Source organism: Eucyclogobius newberryi, unplaced genomic scaffold, assembly GCF_026437365.1.
Source record: "Eucyclogobius newberryi isolate DKJ021-1_F unplaced genomic scaffold, fEucNew1.0.hap1 SCAF_12, whole genome shotgun sequence".
NCBI lineage: Eukaryota > Metazoa > Chordata > Actinopteri > Gobiiformes > Gobiidae > Eucyclogobius > Eucyclogobius newberryi.
The window spans coordinates 34,693,480-34,707,014 of record NW_027315746.1 but is presented as its reverse complement, the minus strand read 5'-3'; the positions used below and the strand labels follow the sequence as shown (position 1 = coordinate 34,707,014).

Here is a 13,535-nt window from a genome sequence, read left to right as displayed (position 1 = left end):
GTTGTTTTAAAACAGTGGGACCATAAAGAGCTGACTTGAACCGGTCGGAGGATTTGTGCTGTTAAACAAGTCCCACTGTTTCAAATAACACAATCACTCTTTACGCTGAAAATCAAACCCCTAAAAAGGACCTGAACGCTGGGAGTGATCAGAGTTTGAATCTCCTTCACTGTGATTCTCCCCGAGGGTTCGACTTTCTCCTAAAGGATCTTGTGGTTTTGCTGCAGAAGGAGGGACTAAGGACAGGGGACGCTGGGACATTATACATTTGCTAATTTCCCATGAACATTGTTTAATCTGTTTTGACCGTCGCCCTTCGAGGAAACTGCTGTTGTGAGTTTGGGCGTTACAAAAGTAAATGGAATTGAATTGAATTAAATTAAATCCATTTTGTATTTTTATCATGGGTTTTCAGACCAGGCTGTGTTTGCTAATGTGTGCACTTTGGTGACTGTAGCTCCATAAACATGCTCTAAATGCAGGCTGCTCGCTGCTCGCTGCTGGCTGCTCGCTGCTCAGCCTAAAGTCTAAATCGCTCACAGAGACAGGTCAGAATTCTCAGGTAGAATTCACTGTTAAACTGTCAGATTTGTTGACCTGATTTATGGCTCATATCTCTGTCATTTCTGGGCCTGAAACATATGAAACAAAAACTGGTACAAAGTTCAACATCTTAGTTTATCTCCCCTTTGTAATTCGCTTTGCTTCCAGTAGATGGAGTGCTCTTTAAAGCAGAATTAAGTTTCTATGGCGATAGAGCTCCCTCTGCAGTTCCTTGTGAAAAGACATTGTCAAAAAATACTCTTTTTTTTTTTTCTTTATCATAAGAAGACAGTATATTCACACAAAAAACATGTCACATTGGCAAACATTCAAGAGCCAGGGTTTCTCAGGAGAGTTGTCTTTGGGGCGATGTCTGCAAATGACAGCAGCAGAGACGATGGAGATGATCGTGGACTTCAGGAAAGTCACAACCCCCCAACTCACTATCACAGACTCCACCATCTCCACTGTGGACTCCCTCCACTTCCTCTGCTCCACCATCACCAGGACCTCAAGTGGGAGGAGCCACCATCAGCTCCTCATCAACAGCAGAGGATGTACTTCCTGCAGCTGAGATGATGGTGCAGTTCTACACGGCCATCATTGAGTCCATCCTCACCTCCTCCATCACCTCCTCCATCACCTCCTCCAACACCTCCTCCATCACCTCCTCCATCACCGTGTGGTACGCTGGAGCCACAGTCAGGGACAAACAGAGACTATAGCGCCCTCTGCTGAGAAGGTGATCTGCTACAGACTTCATCTCTGCAGGACCTGTACGTCTCCAGGACTCTGGGACGAGCAGGTCTGATCACAGCCGACCCTTCTCACCCTGGACACGGACTATTTGAGCCACTCCCCTCAGGCAGGAGGCCACTCCCCTCAGGCAGGAGGCCACTCCCCTCAAGCAGGAGGCCACTCCCCTCTGGCAGGAGGACACTCCCCTCAGGCAGGAGGACACTCCCCTCAGGCAGGAGGACACTCCCCTCAGGCAGGAGGACACTCCCCTCAGGACCAGAACCTCCTCCACTAGAACACTTTCTTTCCTCTGCTGTTGGACTCATGAACACTTCTTAAACACTGTCACTTTAACCATCATTTAATCACTCACTGTTCACTTTCTGCACTACATCTGTAAATTCAACTGTAAATTTGTGTACAGCCTATTTTTATTTTTATCCTATAGCAGATTTAAATTGTTTCTCTTTTTGACTTATATTGGTTGTTTTGCACCAAATCACCAAGACAAGTTCCTTTGGTGATTCAGTGCTTGTTAATTGACAATGGTAATAAACCTTTTCTGATTCTGATTCTGGACACTTCAAACAGCCCAAATCTACATATTTAACCATCACAGGGACCCACAAAGATAGACAATCAGGTAAAAGTGTTCCTTAAAGAGCCTCATGAGACATAATGCAGAATGTGTCACGTGCTGTGATCTGTCCTCTGTGTGTCAGGGCGGATCAGCAGACACAGCCAGCAGCCGTTGGTTTCAGAGCACAGAGTCCGCCTGACCGGGACTCCCATCATCCTCCGGGGCAGCCATGGGCCTACCCTTCTCAAGGTGCATGGTGGGTAATGCAGTGTTAGACATGAAATTAGAACTAGACAGATTTCACAAATCAGTCATTTCTCTCAGACCGATCTCATTTCACACGACTGGAGGTCAGATATTTCCACTTCAACAGTAAAGTTCAGGAGTATTAGGAGTGTTAGGAGTGTTAGGAGTATTAGGAGTATTAGGATTATTAGGAGTATTAGGAGTATTAGGATTATTAGGAGTGTTAGGAGTGTTAGGAGTATTAGGAGTATTAGGAGTATTAGGAGTATTAGGAGTATTAGGAGTATTAGGAGTATTAGGAGTGTTAGGAGTATTAGGAGTATTAGGAGTATTAGGAGTGTTAGGAGTATTAGGAGTATTAGGAGTATTAGGAGTATTAGGAATGTTAGGAGTATTAGGAGTGTTAGGAGTATTAGGAGTATTAGGAGTATTAGGAGTATTAGGAGTATTAGGAGTATTAGGAATATTAGGAGTATTAGGAGTGTTAGGAGTATTAGGAGTATTAGGAGTATTAGGAGTATTAGGAATATTAGGAGTATTAGGAGTGTTAGGAGTATTAGGAGTATTAGGAGTATTAGGAGTATTAGGAGTGTTAGGAGTGTTAGGAGTGTTAGGAGTATTGGGAGTATTAGGAGTATTAGGAGTATTAGGAGTATTAGGAGTGTTAGGAGTATTAGGAGTATTAGGAGTATTAGGAGTATTAGGAGTGTTAGGAGTATTAGGAGTATTAGGAGTATTAGGAGTGTTAGGAGTATTAGGAGTATTAGGAGTGTTAGGAGTGTTAGGAGTATTAGGAGTATTAGGAGTATTAGGAGTATTAGGAGTATTAGGAGTGTAAGGAGTATTAGGAGTATTAGGAGTGTTAGGAGTGTTAGGAGTATTAGGAGTATTAGGAGTATTAGGAGTATTGGGAGTATTAGGAGTATTAGGAGTATTAGGAGTGTTAGGAGTGTTAGGAGTGTTAGGAGTATTAGGAGTATTAGGAGTATTAGGAGTGTTAGGAGTATTAGGAGTGTTAGGAGTATTAGGAGTGTTAGGAGTATTAGGAGTATTAGGAGTATTAGGAGTGTTAGGAGTATTAGGAGTATTAGGAGTATTAGGAGTATTAGGAGTGTTAGGAGTGTTAGGAGTATTAGGAGTATTAGGAGTGTTAGGAGTATTAGGAGTATTAGGAGTATTAGGAGTATTAGGAGTATTAGGAGTATTAGGAGTGTTAGGAGTGTTAGGAGTATTAGGAGTGTTAGGAGTATTAGGAGTATTAGGAGTATTAGGAGTGTTAGGAGTATTAGGAGTGTTAGGAGTGTTAGGAGTGTTAGGAGTATTAGGAGTGTTAGGAGTATTAGGAGTATTAGGAGTATTAGGAGTATTAGGAGTATTAGGAGTGTTAGGAGTATTAGGAGTGTTAGGAGTGTTAGGAGTGTTAGGAGTATTAGGAGTGTTAGGAGTGTTAGGAGTATTAGGAGTGTTAGGAGTGTTAGGAGTGTTAGGAGTATTAGGAGAATTAGGAGTATTAGGAGTATTAGGAGTGTTAGGAGTATTAGGAGTATTAGGAGTGTTAGGATTATTAGGAGTGTTAGGAGTATTAGGAGTATTAGGAGTGTTAGGAGTATTAGGAGTATTAGGAGTGTTAGGAGTATTAGGAGTGTTAGGAGTATTAGGAGTGTTAGGAGTATTAGGAGTATTAGGAGTATTAGGAGTGTTAGGAGTATTAGGAGTATTAGGAGTATTAGGAGTATTAGGAGTGTTAGGAGTGTTAGGAGTATTAGGAGTATTAGGAGTGTTAGGAGTATTAGGAGTGTTAGGAGTATTAGGAGTGTTAGGAGTGTTAGGAGTGTTAGGAGTATTAGGAGTGTTAGGAGTGTTAGGAGTGTTAGGAGTATTAGGAGTATTAGGAGTATTAGGAGTATTAGGAGTATTAGTAGTGTTAGGAGTGTTAGGAGTGTTAGGAGTATTAGGAGTGTTAGGAGTGTTAGGAGTATTAGGAGTGTTAGGAGTGTTAGGAGTGTTAGGAGTATTAGGAGTATTAGGAGTATTAGGAGTATTAGGAGTATTAGGAGTATTAGGAGTATTAGGAGTATTAGGAGTATTAGGAGTGTTAGGAGTATTAGGAGTGTTAGGAGTGTTAGGAGTGTTAGGAGTATTAGGAGTGTTAGGAGTGTTAGGAGTATTAGGAGTGTTAGGAGTGTTAGGAGTGTTAGGAGTATTAGGAGAATTAGGAGTATTAGGAGTATTAGGAGTGTTAGGAGTATTAGGAGTATTAGGAGTGTTAGGATTATTAGGAGTGTTAGGAGTATTAGGAGTATTAGGAGTGTTAGGAGTATTAGGAGTGTTAGGAGTATAAGGAGTATTAGGAGTGTTAAGAGTGTTAGGAGTATTAGGAGTATTAGGAGTATTGGGAGTATTGGGAGTATTAGGAGTATTAGGAGTGTTAGGAGTGTTAGGAGTATTAGGAGTATTAGGAGTATTAGGAGTGTTAGGAGTATTAGGAGTATTAGGAGTATTAGGAGTGTTAGGAGTATTAGGAATATTAGGAGTATTAGGAGTATTAGGAGTATTAGGAGTGTTAGGAGTATTAGGAGTATTAGGAGTGTTAGGAGTATTAGGAGTGTTAGGAGTATTGGGAGTATTGGGAGTATTAGGAGTATTGGGAGTATTAGGAGTATTAGGAGTGTTAGGAGTGTTAGGAGTGTTAGGAGTATTAGGGGTGTTAGGAGTATTAGGAGTATTAGGAGTGTTAGGAGTATTAGGAGTATTAGGAGTATTAGGAGTGTTAGGAGTATTAGGAGTATTAGGAGTGTTAGGAGTATTAGGAATATTAGGAGTATTAGGAGTGTTAGGAGTGTTAGGAGTATTAGGAGTATTAGGAGTATTAGGAGTATTAGGAGTATTAGGAGTGTTAGGAGTATTAGGAGTATTAGGAGTGTTAGGAGTATTAGGAGTATTAGGAGTGTTAGGAGTGTTAGGAGTATTAGGAGTGTTAGGAGTGTTAGGAGTGTTAGGAGTATTAGGAGTATTAGGAGTATTAGGAGTATTAGGAGTGTTAGGAGTATTAGGAGTGTTAGGAGTGTTAGGAGTGTTAGGAGTATTAGGAGTATTAGGAGTATTAGGAGTGTTAGGAGTATTAGGAGTGTTAGGAGTATTAGGAGTGTTAGGAGTATTAGGAGTATTAGGAGTATTAGGAGTGTTAGGAGTATTAGGAGTATTAGGAGTATTAGGAGTATTAGGAGTATTAGGAGTATTAGGAGTATTGGGAGTATTAGGAGTATTAGGAGTGTTAGGAGTATTAGGAGTGTTAGGAGTATTAGGAGTATTAGGAGTATTAGGAGTATTAGGAGTATTGGGAGTATTAGGAGTATTAGGAGTATTAGGAGTGTTAGGAGTATTAGGAGTATTAGGAGTATTAGGAGTATTAGGAGTATTAGGAGTGTTAGGAGTGTTAGGAGTGTTAGGAGTGTTAGGAGTATTAGGAGTGTTAGGAGTGTTAGGAGTGTTAGGAGTGTTAGGAGTGTTAGGAGTGTTAGGAGTATTAGGAGTATTAGGAGTATTAGGAGTGTTAGGAGTATTAGGAGTATTAGGAGTGTTAGGAGTGTTAGGAGTATTAGGAGTATTAGGAGTATTAGGAGTATTAGGAGTATTAGGAGTATTAGGAGTATTAGGAGTATTAGGAGTATTAGGAGTGTTAGGAGTATTAGGAGTATTAGGAGTATTAGGAGTATTAGGAGTGTTAGGAGTGTTAGGAGTGTTAGGAGTATTGGGAGTATTAGGAGTATTAGGAGTATTAGGAGTATTAGGAGTGTTAGGAGTATTAGGAGTATTAGGAGTATTAGGAGTGTTAGGAGTATTAGGAGTATTAGGAGTATTAGGAGTATTAGGAGTATTAGGAGTATTAGGAGTATTAGGAGTGTTAGGAGTGTTAGGAGTATTAGGAGTGTTAGGAGTATTAGGAGTATTAGGAGTATTAGGAGTGTTAGGAGTATTAGGAGTATTAGGAGTATTAGGAGTATTAGGAGTGTTAGGAGTATTAGGAGTATTAGGAGTATTAGGAGTATTAGGAGTATTAGGAGTATTAGGAGTGTTAGGAGTATTAGGAGTATTAGGAGTGTTAGGAGTATTAGGAGTATTAGGAGTATTAGGAGTATTAGGAGTATTAGGAGTATTAGGAGTGTTAGGAGTGTTAGGAGTATTAGGAGTGTTAGGAGTATTAGGAGTATTAGGAGTATTAGGAGTGTTAGGAGTATTAGGAGTATTAGGAGTATTAGGAGTATTAGGAGTGTTAGGAGTGTTAGGAGTATTAGGAGTGTTAGGAGTGTTAGGAGTGTTAGGAGTGTTAGGAGTATTAGGAGTATTAGGAGTATTAGGAGTATTAGGAGTGTTAGGAGTATTAGGAGTGTTAGGAGTGTTAGGAGTGTTAGGAGTATTAGGAGTGTTAGGAGTGTTAGGAGTATTAGGAGTATTAAGAGTATTAGGAGTATTAGGAGTGTTAGGAGTATTAGGAGTGTTAGGAGTGTTAGGAGTATTAGGAGTATTAGGAGTATTAGGAGTGTTAGGAGTGTTAGGAGTGTTAGGAGTGTTAGGAGTGTTAGGAGTTTTAGGAGTATTAGGAGTATTAGGAGTATTAGGAGTGTTAGGAGTGTTAGGAGTGTTAGGAGTATTAGGAGTATTAGGAGTATTAGGAGTATTAGGAGTGTTAGGAGTATTAGGAGTGTTAGGAGTATTAGGAGTATTAGGAGTATTAGGAGTGTTAGGAGTATTAGGAGTGTTAGGAGTATTAGGAGTATTAGGAGTATTAGGAGTATTAGGAGTATTAGGAGTATTAGGAATATTAGGAGTATTAGGAGTGTTAGGAGTATTAGGAGTATTAGGAGTATTAGGAATATTAGGAGTATTAGGAGTGTTAGGAGTATTAGGAGTATTAGGAGTATTAGGAGTATTAGGAGTGTTAGGAGTGTTAGGAGTTTTAGGAGTATTGGGAGTATTAGGAGTATTAGGAGTATTAGGAGTATTAGGAGTATTAGGAATATTAGGAGTATTAGGAGTGTTAGGAGTATTAGGAGTATTAGGAGTATTAGGAGTGTTAGGAGTATTAGGAGTGTTAGGAGTATTAGGAGTATTAGGAGTGTTAGGAGTATTAGGAGTATTAGGAGTGTTAGGAGTGTTAGGAGTATTAGGAGTGTAAGGAGTGTTAGGAGCGTTAGGAGCGTTAGGAGCGTTAGGAGTATTAGGAGTATTAGGAGTATTGGGAGTATTAGGAGTATTAGGAGTATTAGGAGTGTTAGGAGTGTTAGGAGTGTTAGGAGTATTAGGAGTATTAGGAGTATTAGGAGTGTTAGGAGTATTAGGAGTGTTAGGAGTATTAGGAGTGTTAGGAGTATTAGGAGTATTAGGAGTATTAGGAGTGTTAGGAGTATTAGGAGTATTAGGAGTATTAGGAGTATTAGGAGTGTTAGGAGTGTTAGGAGTATTAGGAGTATTAGGAGTGTTAGGAGTATTAGGAGTATTAGGAGTATTAGGAGTATTAGGAGTATTAGGAGTATTAGGAGTGTTAGGAGTGTTAGGAGTATTAGGAGTGTTAGGAGTATTAGGAGTATTAGGAGTATTAGGAGTGTTAGGAGTATTAGGAGTATTAGGAGTATTAGGAGTATTAGGAGTGTTAGGAGTGTTAGGAGTATTAGGAGTGTTAGGAGTGTTAGGAGTGTTAGGAGTATTAGGAGTATTAGGAGTATTAGGAGTATTAGGAGTGTTAGGAGTATTAGGAGTGTTAGGAGTGTTAGGAGTGTTAGGAGTATTAGGAGTGTTAGGAGTGTTAGGAGTATTAGGAGTATTAAGAGTATTAGGAGTATTAGGAGTGTTAGGAGTATTAGGAGTGTTAGGAGTGTTAGGAGTATTAGGAGTATTAGGAGTATTAGGAGTGTTAGGAGTATTAGGAGTGTTAGGAGTATTAGGAGTATTAGGAGTATTAGGAGTATTAGGAGTGTTAGGAGTATTAGCAGTGTTAGGAGTATTAGGAGTGTTAGGAGTGTTAGGAGTGTTAGGAGTATTAGGAGTGTTAGGAGTGTTAGGAGTGTTAGGAGTATTAGGAGTATTAGGAGTATTAGGAGTGTTAGGAGTATTAGGAGTGTTAGGAGTGTTAGGAGTGTTAGGAGTATTAGGAGTGTTAGGAGTGTTAGGAGTATTAGGAGTGTTAGGAGTGTTAGGAGTGTTAGGAGTATTAGGAGTATTAGGAGTATTAGGAGTATTAGGAGTATTAGGAGTGTTAGGAGTATTAGGAGTATTAGGAGTGTTAGGATTATTAGGAGTGTTAGGAGTATTAGGAGTGTTAGGAGTGTTAGGAGTATTAGGAGTATTAGGAGTATTGGGAGTATTGGGAGTATTAGGAGTATTAGGAGTGTTAGGAGTGTTAGGAGTATTAGGAGTATTAGGAGTATTAGGAGTGTTAGGAGTATTAGGAGTATTAGGAGTATTAGGAGTGTTAGGAGTATTAGGAATATTAGGAGTATTAGGAGTATTAGGAGTATTAGGAGTGTTAGGAGTATTAGGAGTATTAGGAGTGTTAGGAGTATTAGGAGTGTTAGGAGTATTGGGAGTATTGGGAGTATTAGGAGTATTAGGAGTATTAGGAGTGTTAGGAGTGTTAGGAGTGTTAGGAGTATTAGGAGTGTTAGGAGTATTAGGAGTATTAGGAGTGTTAGGAGTATTAGGAGTATTAGGAGTGTTAGGAGTGTTAGGAGTATTAGGAGTATTAGGAGTGTTAGGAGTATTAGGAGTATTAGGAGTATTAGGAGTGTTAGGAGTGTTAGGAGTATTAGGAGTATTAGGAGTATTAGGAGTATTAGGAGTGTTAGGAGTATTAGGAGTATTAGGAGTGTTAGGAGTATTAGGAGTATTAGGAGTGTTAGGAGTGTTAGGAGTATTAGGAGTATTAGGAGTATTAGGAGTGTTAGGAGTATTAGGAGTGTTAGGAGTGTTAGGAGTGTTAGGAGTATTAGGAGTGTTAGGAGTGTTAGGAGTGTTAGGAGTATTAGGAGTATTAGGAGTATTAGGAGTGTTAGGAGTATTAGGAGTGTTAGGAGTGTTAGGAGTATTAGGAGTATTAGGAGTATTAGGAGTGTTAGGAGTGTTAGGAGTGTTAGGAGTATTAGGAGTATTAGGAGTATTAGGAGTATTAGGAGTGTTAGGAGTGTTAGGAGTATTAGGAGTATTAGGAGTATTAGGAGTGTTAGGAGTATTAGGAGTGTTAGGAGTGTTAGGAGTGTTAGGAGTGTTAGGAGTATTAGGAGTATTAGGAGTATTAGGAGTATTAGGAGTGTTAGGAGTGTTAGGAGTGTTAGGAGTATTAGGAGTGTTAGGAGTGTTAGGAGTGTTAGGAGTATTAGGAGTATTAGGAGTATTAGGAGTATTAGGAGTATTAGGAGTGTTAGGAGTATTAGGAGTATTAGGAGTGTTAGGAGTGTTAGGAGTGTTAGGAGTATTAGGAGTATTAGGAGTATTAGGAGTATTAGGAGTGTTAGGAGTATTAGGAGTGTTAGGAGTATTAGGAGTGTTAGGAGTGTTAGGAGTGTTAGGAGTATTAGGAGTGTTAGGAGTGTTAGGAGTGTTAGGAGTATTAGGAGTATTAGGAGTATTAGGAGTATTAGGAGTGTTAGGAGTATTAGGAGTGTTAGGAGTATTAGGAGTATTAGGAGTGTTAGGAGTGTTAGGAGTGTTAGGAGTATTAGGAGTATTAGGAGTGTTAGGAGTATTAGGAGTATTAGGAGTGTTAGGAGTGTTAGGAGTGTTAGGAGTATTAGGAGTATTAGGAGTATTAGGAGTATTAGGAGTGTTAGGAGTATTAGGAGTGTTAGGAGTATTAGGAGTGTTAGGAGTGTTAGGAGTGTTAGGAGTATTAGGAGTGTTAGGAGTGTTAGGAGTGTTAGGAGTATTAGGAGTATTAGGAGTATTAGGAGTATTAGGAGTGTTAGGAGTATTAGGAGTGTTAGGAGTGTTAGGAGTGTTAGGAGTATTAGGAGTGTTAGGAGTGTTAGGAGTATTAGGAGTGTTAGGAGTGTTAGGAGTGTTAGGAGTATTAGGAGTATTAGGAGTATTAGGAGTATTAGGAGTATTAGGAGTGTTAGGAGTATTAGGAGTGTTAGGATTATTAGGAGTGTTAGGAGTATTAGGAGTATTAGGAGTGTTAGGAGTATTAGGAGTGTTAGGAGTATTAGGAGTATTAGGAGTATTAGGAATATTAGGAGTATTAGGAGTATTAGGAGTATTAGGAGTGTTAGGAGTATTAGGAGTATTAGGAGTGTTAGGAGTATTAGGAGTGTTAGGAGTATTAGGAGTATTGGGAGTATTAGGAGTATTAGGAGTATTAGGAGTGTTAGGAGTGTTAGGAGTGTTAGGAGTATTAGGAGTGTTAGGAGTATTAGGAGTATTAGGAGTGTTAGGAGTATTAGGAGTATTAGGAGTATTAGGAGTGTTAGGAGTATTAGGAGTATTAGGAGTGTTAGGAGTGTTAGGAGTATTAGGAGTATTAGGAGTATTAGGAGTATTAGGAGTATTAGGAGTATTAGGAGTACGCAGTAATGGCCCCTGACAGACAAGAGCCACTTTGACAGCCAGAGCAGCCAGTGTTCACTGCAGTGAAAGCAGAAAGTGTGCGGCTGTGGGTTTTATTTTGAAAATCTGGTCACCCTGGACCCCCAGGTCGGGACTGCCAGGGGGGTGCAGCCTTAAATAAGCCTTTTCACCAGATGCAGTGGTAAATGTAAAGTCCCATCTTTATGAATATCGCGTCAGTTAAAATTCCTATTAAAAATAATTGTGCTTTCCTAAAATGTGGTACTTCCTTGGACGCCCCTCTCTTGTTTCCTGTAGGAGCCCTGATGCTGTTAGCATGGATGCTAACAGGCAGCGTGGGCACGTTTATGGCCAGTTTCTACAAAAATGACTGGACTTCTCGTACGCTGTGTGGTCAGAAGGTGTGGTTCCAGGCAACACACTCGCTCGGACAGGGGACAGGGGACAGGGGAAAGAGCGCTGACTGACCGCCATGTTGTGTGTAGGTTCACCGGGGCCTCATGGTGCTGACGGTAGCTCTGACCGTGGTGGGGTTTGGTCTGCCTTTTGTCTACAGGAGAGGCTGGAGCATGGTAGGCCTCCACCTACAGGACGCTGTATTCACACTTTAAAGGGCAAATGCTTTCAAACTAAGCTGGGCTCAAGTCAGAAGTTATGGTTGAATTTTCTATTGCAAATATTTGTATCTGGTTTATAGTTAAAAGTTCCTGATTTTTACAGCTTCAAAAGTGTGAAAACAGAAGTTGTTCATTCTAAACTGTAGCAGTGGCTGAACACATGACTCACAGGGTCTGCATGGGGTCTGCACGGGGGCTTCAGGTTGGGAAAGTGCATGAAGTTTGGAAAAACTGCTTAAAAATGCTTGAAATTTAACCTTGCCAATGGAATGTGGTCAGGGCAATCAGTGATTGGCCAATCAAATGTAAATTATCGTGTGTCACAACTATATGAATTGTTCTAGAATATATCCTAATAAGCCCCTCACCACTCTCCTCTGCTGCTGAAGCTTGGCTGAACTCACTGTGTCTTTTAGCCTCTACAGGCCGCTGAGCAGTACTGCAGGAAGCGTGGTTCTTCTTCTCCTGCAGCTGCTCAGTCTGTGGGCGTGTTCAGAGGCCGTTCATGCTCCGCCCTCTAACATGAGCTTTAGAACCAGAGACAGCAGCTTCTTTTAGAGCTCTGCACATGTGCTCTGAGGACCACAGCCTCACATGGATCTGTGCTCCAACCACACTGAAGAAACCTGTGACTGAGCATGTGCAGAGAAGTGAAGCCCTAATTGAGCATGTGCAGAAGAGAAGTGAAGCCCTAACTGAGCATGTGCAGAGGAGAAGTGAAGCCCTAACTGAGCATGTGCAGAGGAGAAGTGAAGCTCTAACTGAGCATGTGCAGAGGAGAAGATAAGCCCTAACTGAGCATGTGCAGAGGAGAAGTGAAGCCCTAACTGAGCATGTGCAGAGGAGAAGTGAAGCCCTAACTGAGCATGTGCAGAGGAGAAGTGAAGCCCTAACTGAGCATGTGCAGAGGAGAAGAGAAGCCCTAACTGAGCATGTGCAGAGGAGAAGTGAAGCTCTAACTGAGCATGTGCAGAGGAGAAGAGAAGCCCTAACTGAGCATGTGCAGAGAAGTAAAGCCCTAACTGAGCATGTGCAGAGGAGAAGAGAAGCCCTAACTGAGCATGTGCAGAGGAGAAGTGAAGCCCTAACTGAGCATGTGCAGAGAAGTGAAGCCCTAACTGAGCATGTGCATAGGAGAAGAGAAGCCCTAACTGAGCATGTGCAGAGGAGAAGTGAAGCTCTAACTGAGCATGTGCAGAGAAGAGAAGCTCTAACTGAGCATGTGCAGAGAAGAAGAGAAGCTCTAACTGAGCATGTGCAGAGGAGAAGTGAAGCCCTAACTGAGCATGTGCAGAGGAGAAGTGAAGCTCTAACTGAGCATGTGCAGAGAAGTGAAGCCCTAACTGAGCATGTGCAGAGGAGAAGTGAAGCCCTAACTGAGCATGTGCAGAGGAGAAGTGAAGCTCTAACTGAGCATGTGCAGAGGAGAAGAGAAGCCCTAACTGAGCATGTGCAGAGGAGAAGTGAAGCCCTAACTGAGCATGTGCAGAGGAGAAGTGAAGCTCTAACTGAGCATGTGCAGAGAAGTGAAGCCCTAACTGAGCATGTGCAGAGGAGAAGTGAAGCCCTAACTGAGCATGTGCAGAGGAGAAGTGAAGCTCTAACTGAGCATGTGCAGAGGAGAAGAGAAGCCCTAACTGAGCATGTGCAGAGGAGAAGTGAAGCCCTAACTGAGCATGTGCAGAGGAGAAGTGAAGCTCTAACTGAGCATGTGCAGAGGAGAAGAGAAGCCCTAACTGAGCATGTGCAGAGGAGAAGTGAAGCCCTAACTGAGCATGTGCAGAGGAGAAGTGCAGCTCTAACTGAGCATGTGCAGAGGATCAAATCAAATCAAATCAATTTATTTTTGTAAGGCCCAAAATCACAACAACAGTTGCCTCTGAGGGCCACAGGGAGAAATGAATCAACAATGTCTGTGGTGGCGATGAAGTCAGACAATGTCTGTGGTGGCGAGGGACGATGTCCCAGGGTCCTCTGTCCTTAGACTCTCCTTCTCGGCCAGGAAAAACTACAAAAAAAACTCTTTGGGAAAAAAGCGTAGAAACCTGGAGGAGTTCCAGTGAAGGAGAGATCCGACTCTCACAGACGGACAGACGGACACGAGGAGAGGAGAAGAGAAGCCCTAACTGAGCATGTGCAGAGAAGTGAAGCCCTAACTGAGCATGTGCAGAGAAGTGAAGCCCTAACTGAGCATGTGCAGAGAAGTGAAGCCCTAACTGAGCATGTGCAGAGAAGTGAAGCCCTAACTGAGC

At 41.4% G+C, this 13,535-nt stretch overlaps 1 protein-coding gene across 1 annotated transcript in view; it reads left to right on the top strand.

Moving 5' to 3' along the window:
- Nucleotides 1–912: 912 nt before the first annotated feature.
- LOC140355874 (ferric-chelate reductase 1-like) overlaps nucleotides 913–13,535 on the top strand; it is a 24,609-nt gene continuing 11,986 nt past the window's right edge. The window contains exons 1-4 of the mRNA XM_072440514.1: nucleotides 913–967; nucleotides 2,004–2,117; nucleotides 10,964–11,079; nucleotides 11,152–11,238. Coding sequence (XP_072296615.1) covers nucleotides 913–967; nucleotides 2,004–2,117; nucleotides 10,964–11,079; nucleotides 11,152–11,238 — 372 coding nt within the window. The remainder of the gene's footprint in view (nucleotides 968–2,003; nucleotides 2,118–10,963; nucleotides 11,080–11,151; nucleotides 11,239–13,535) is intronic.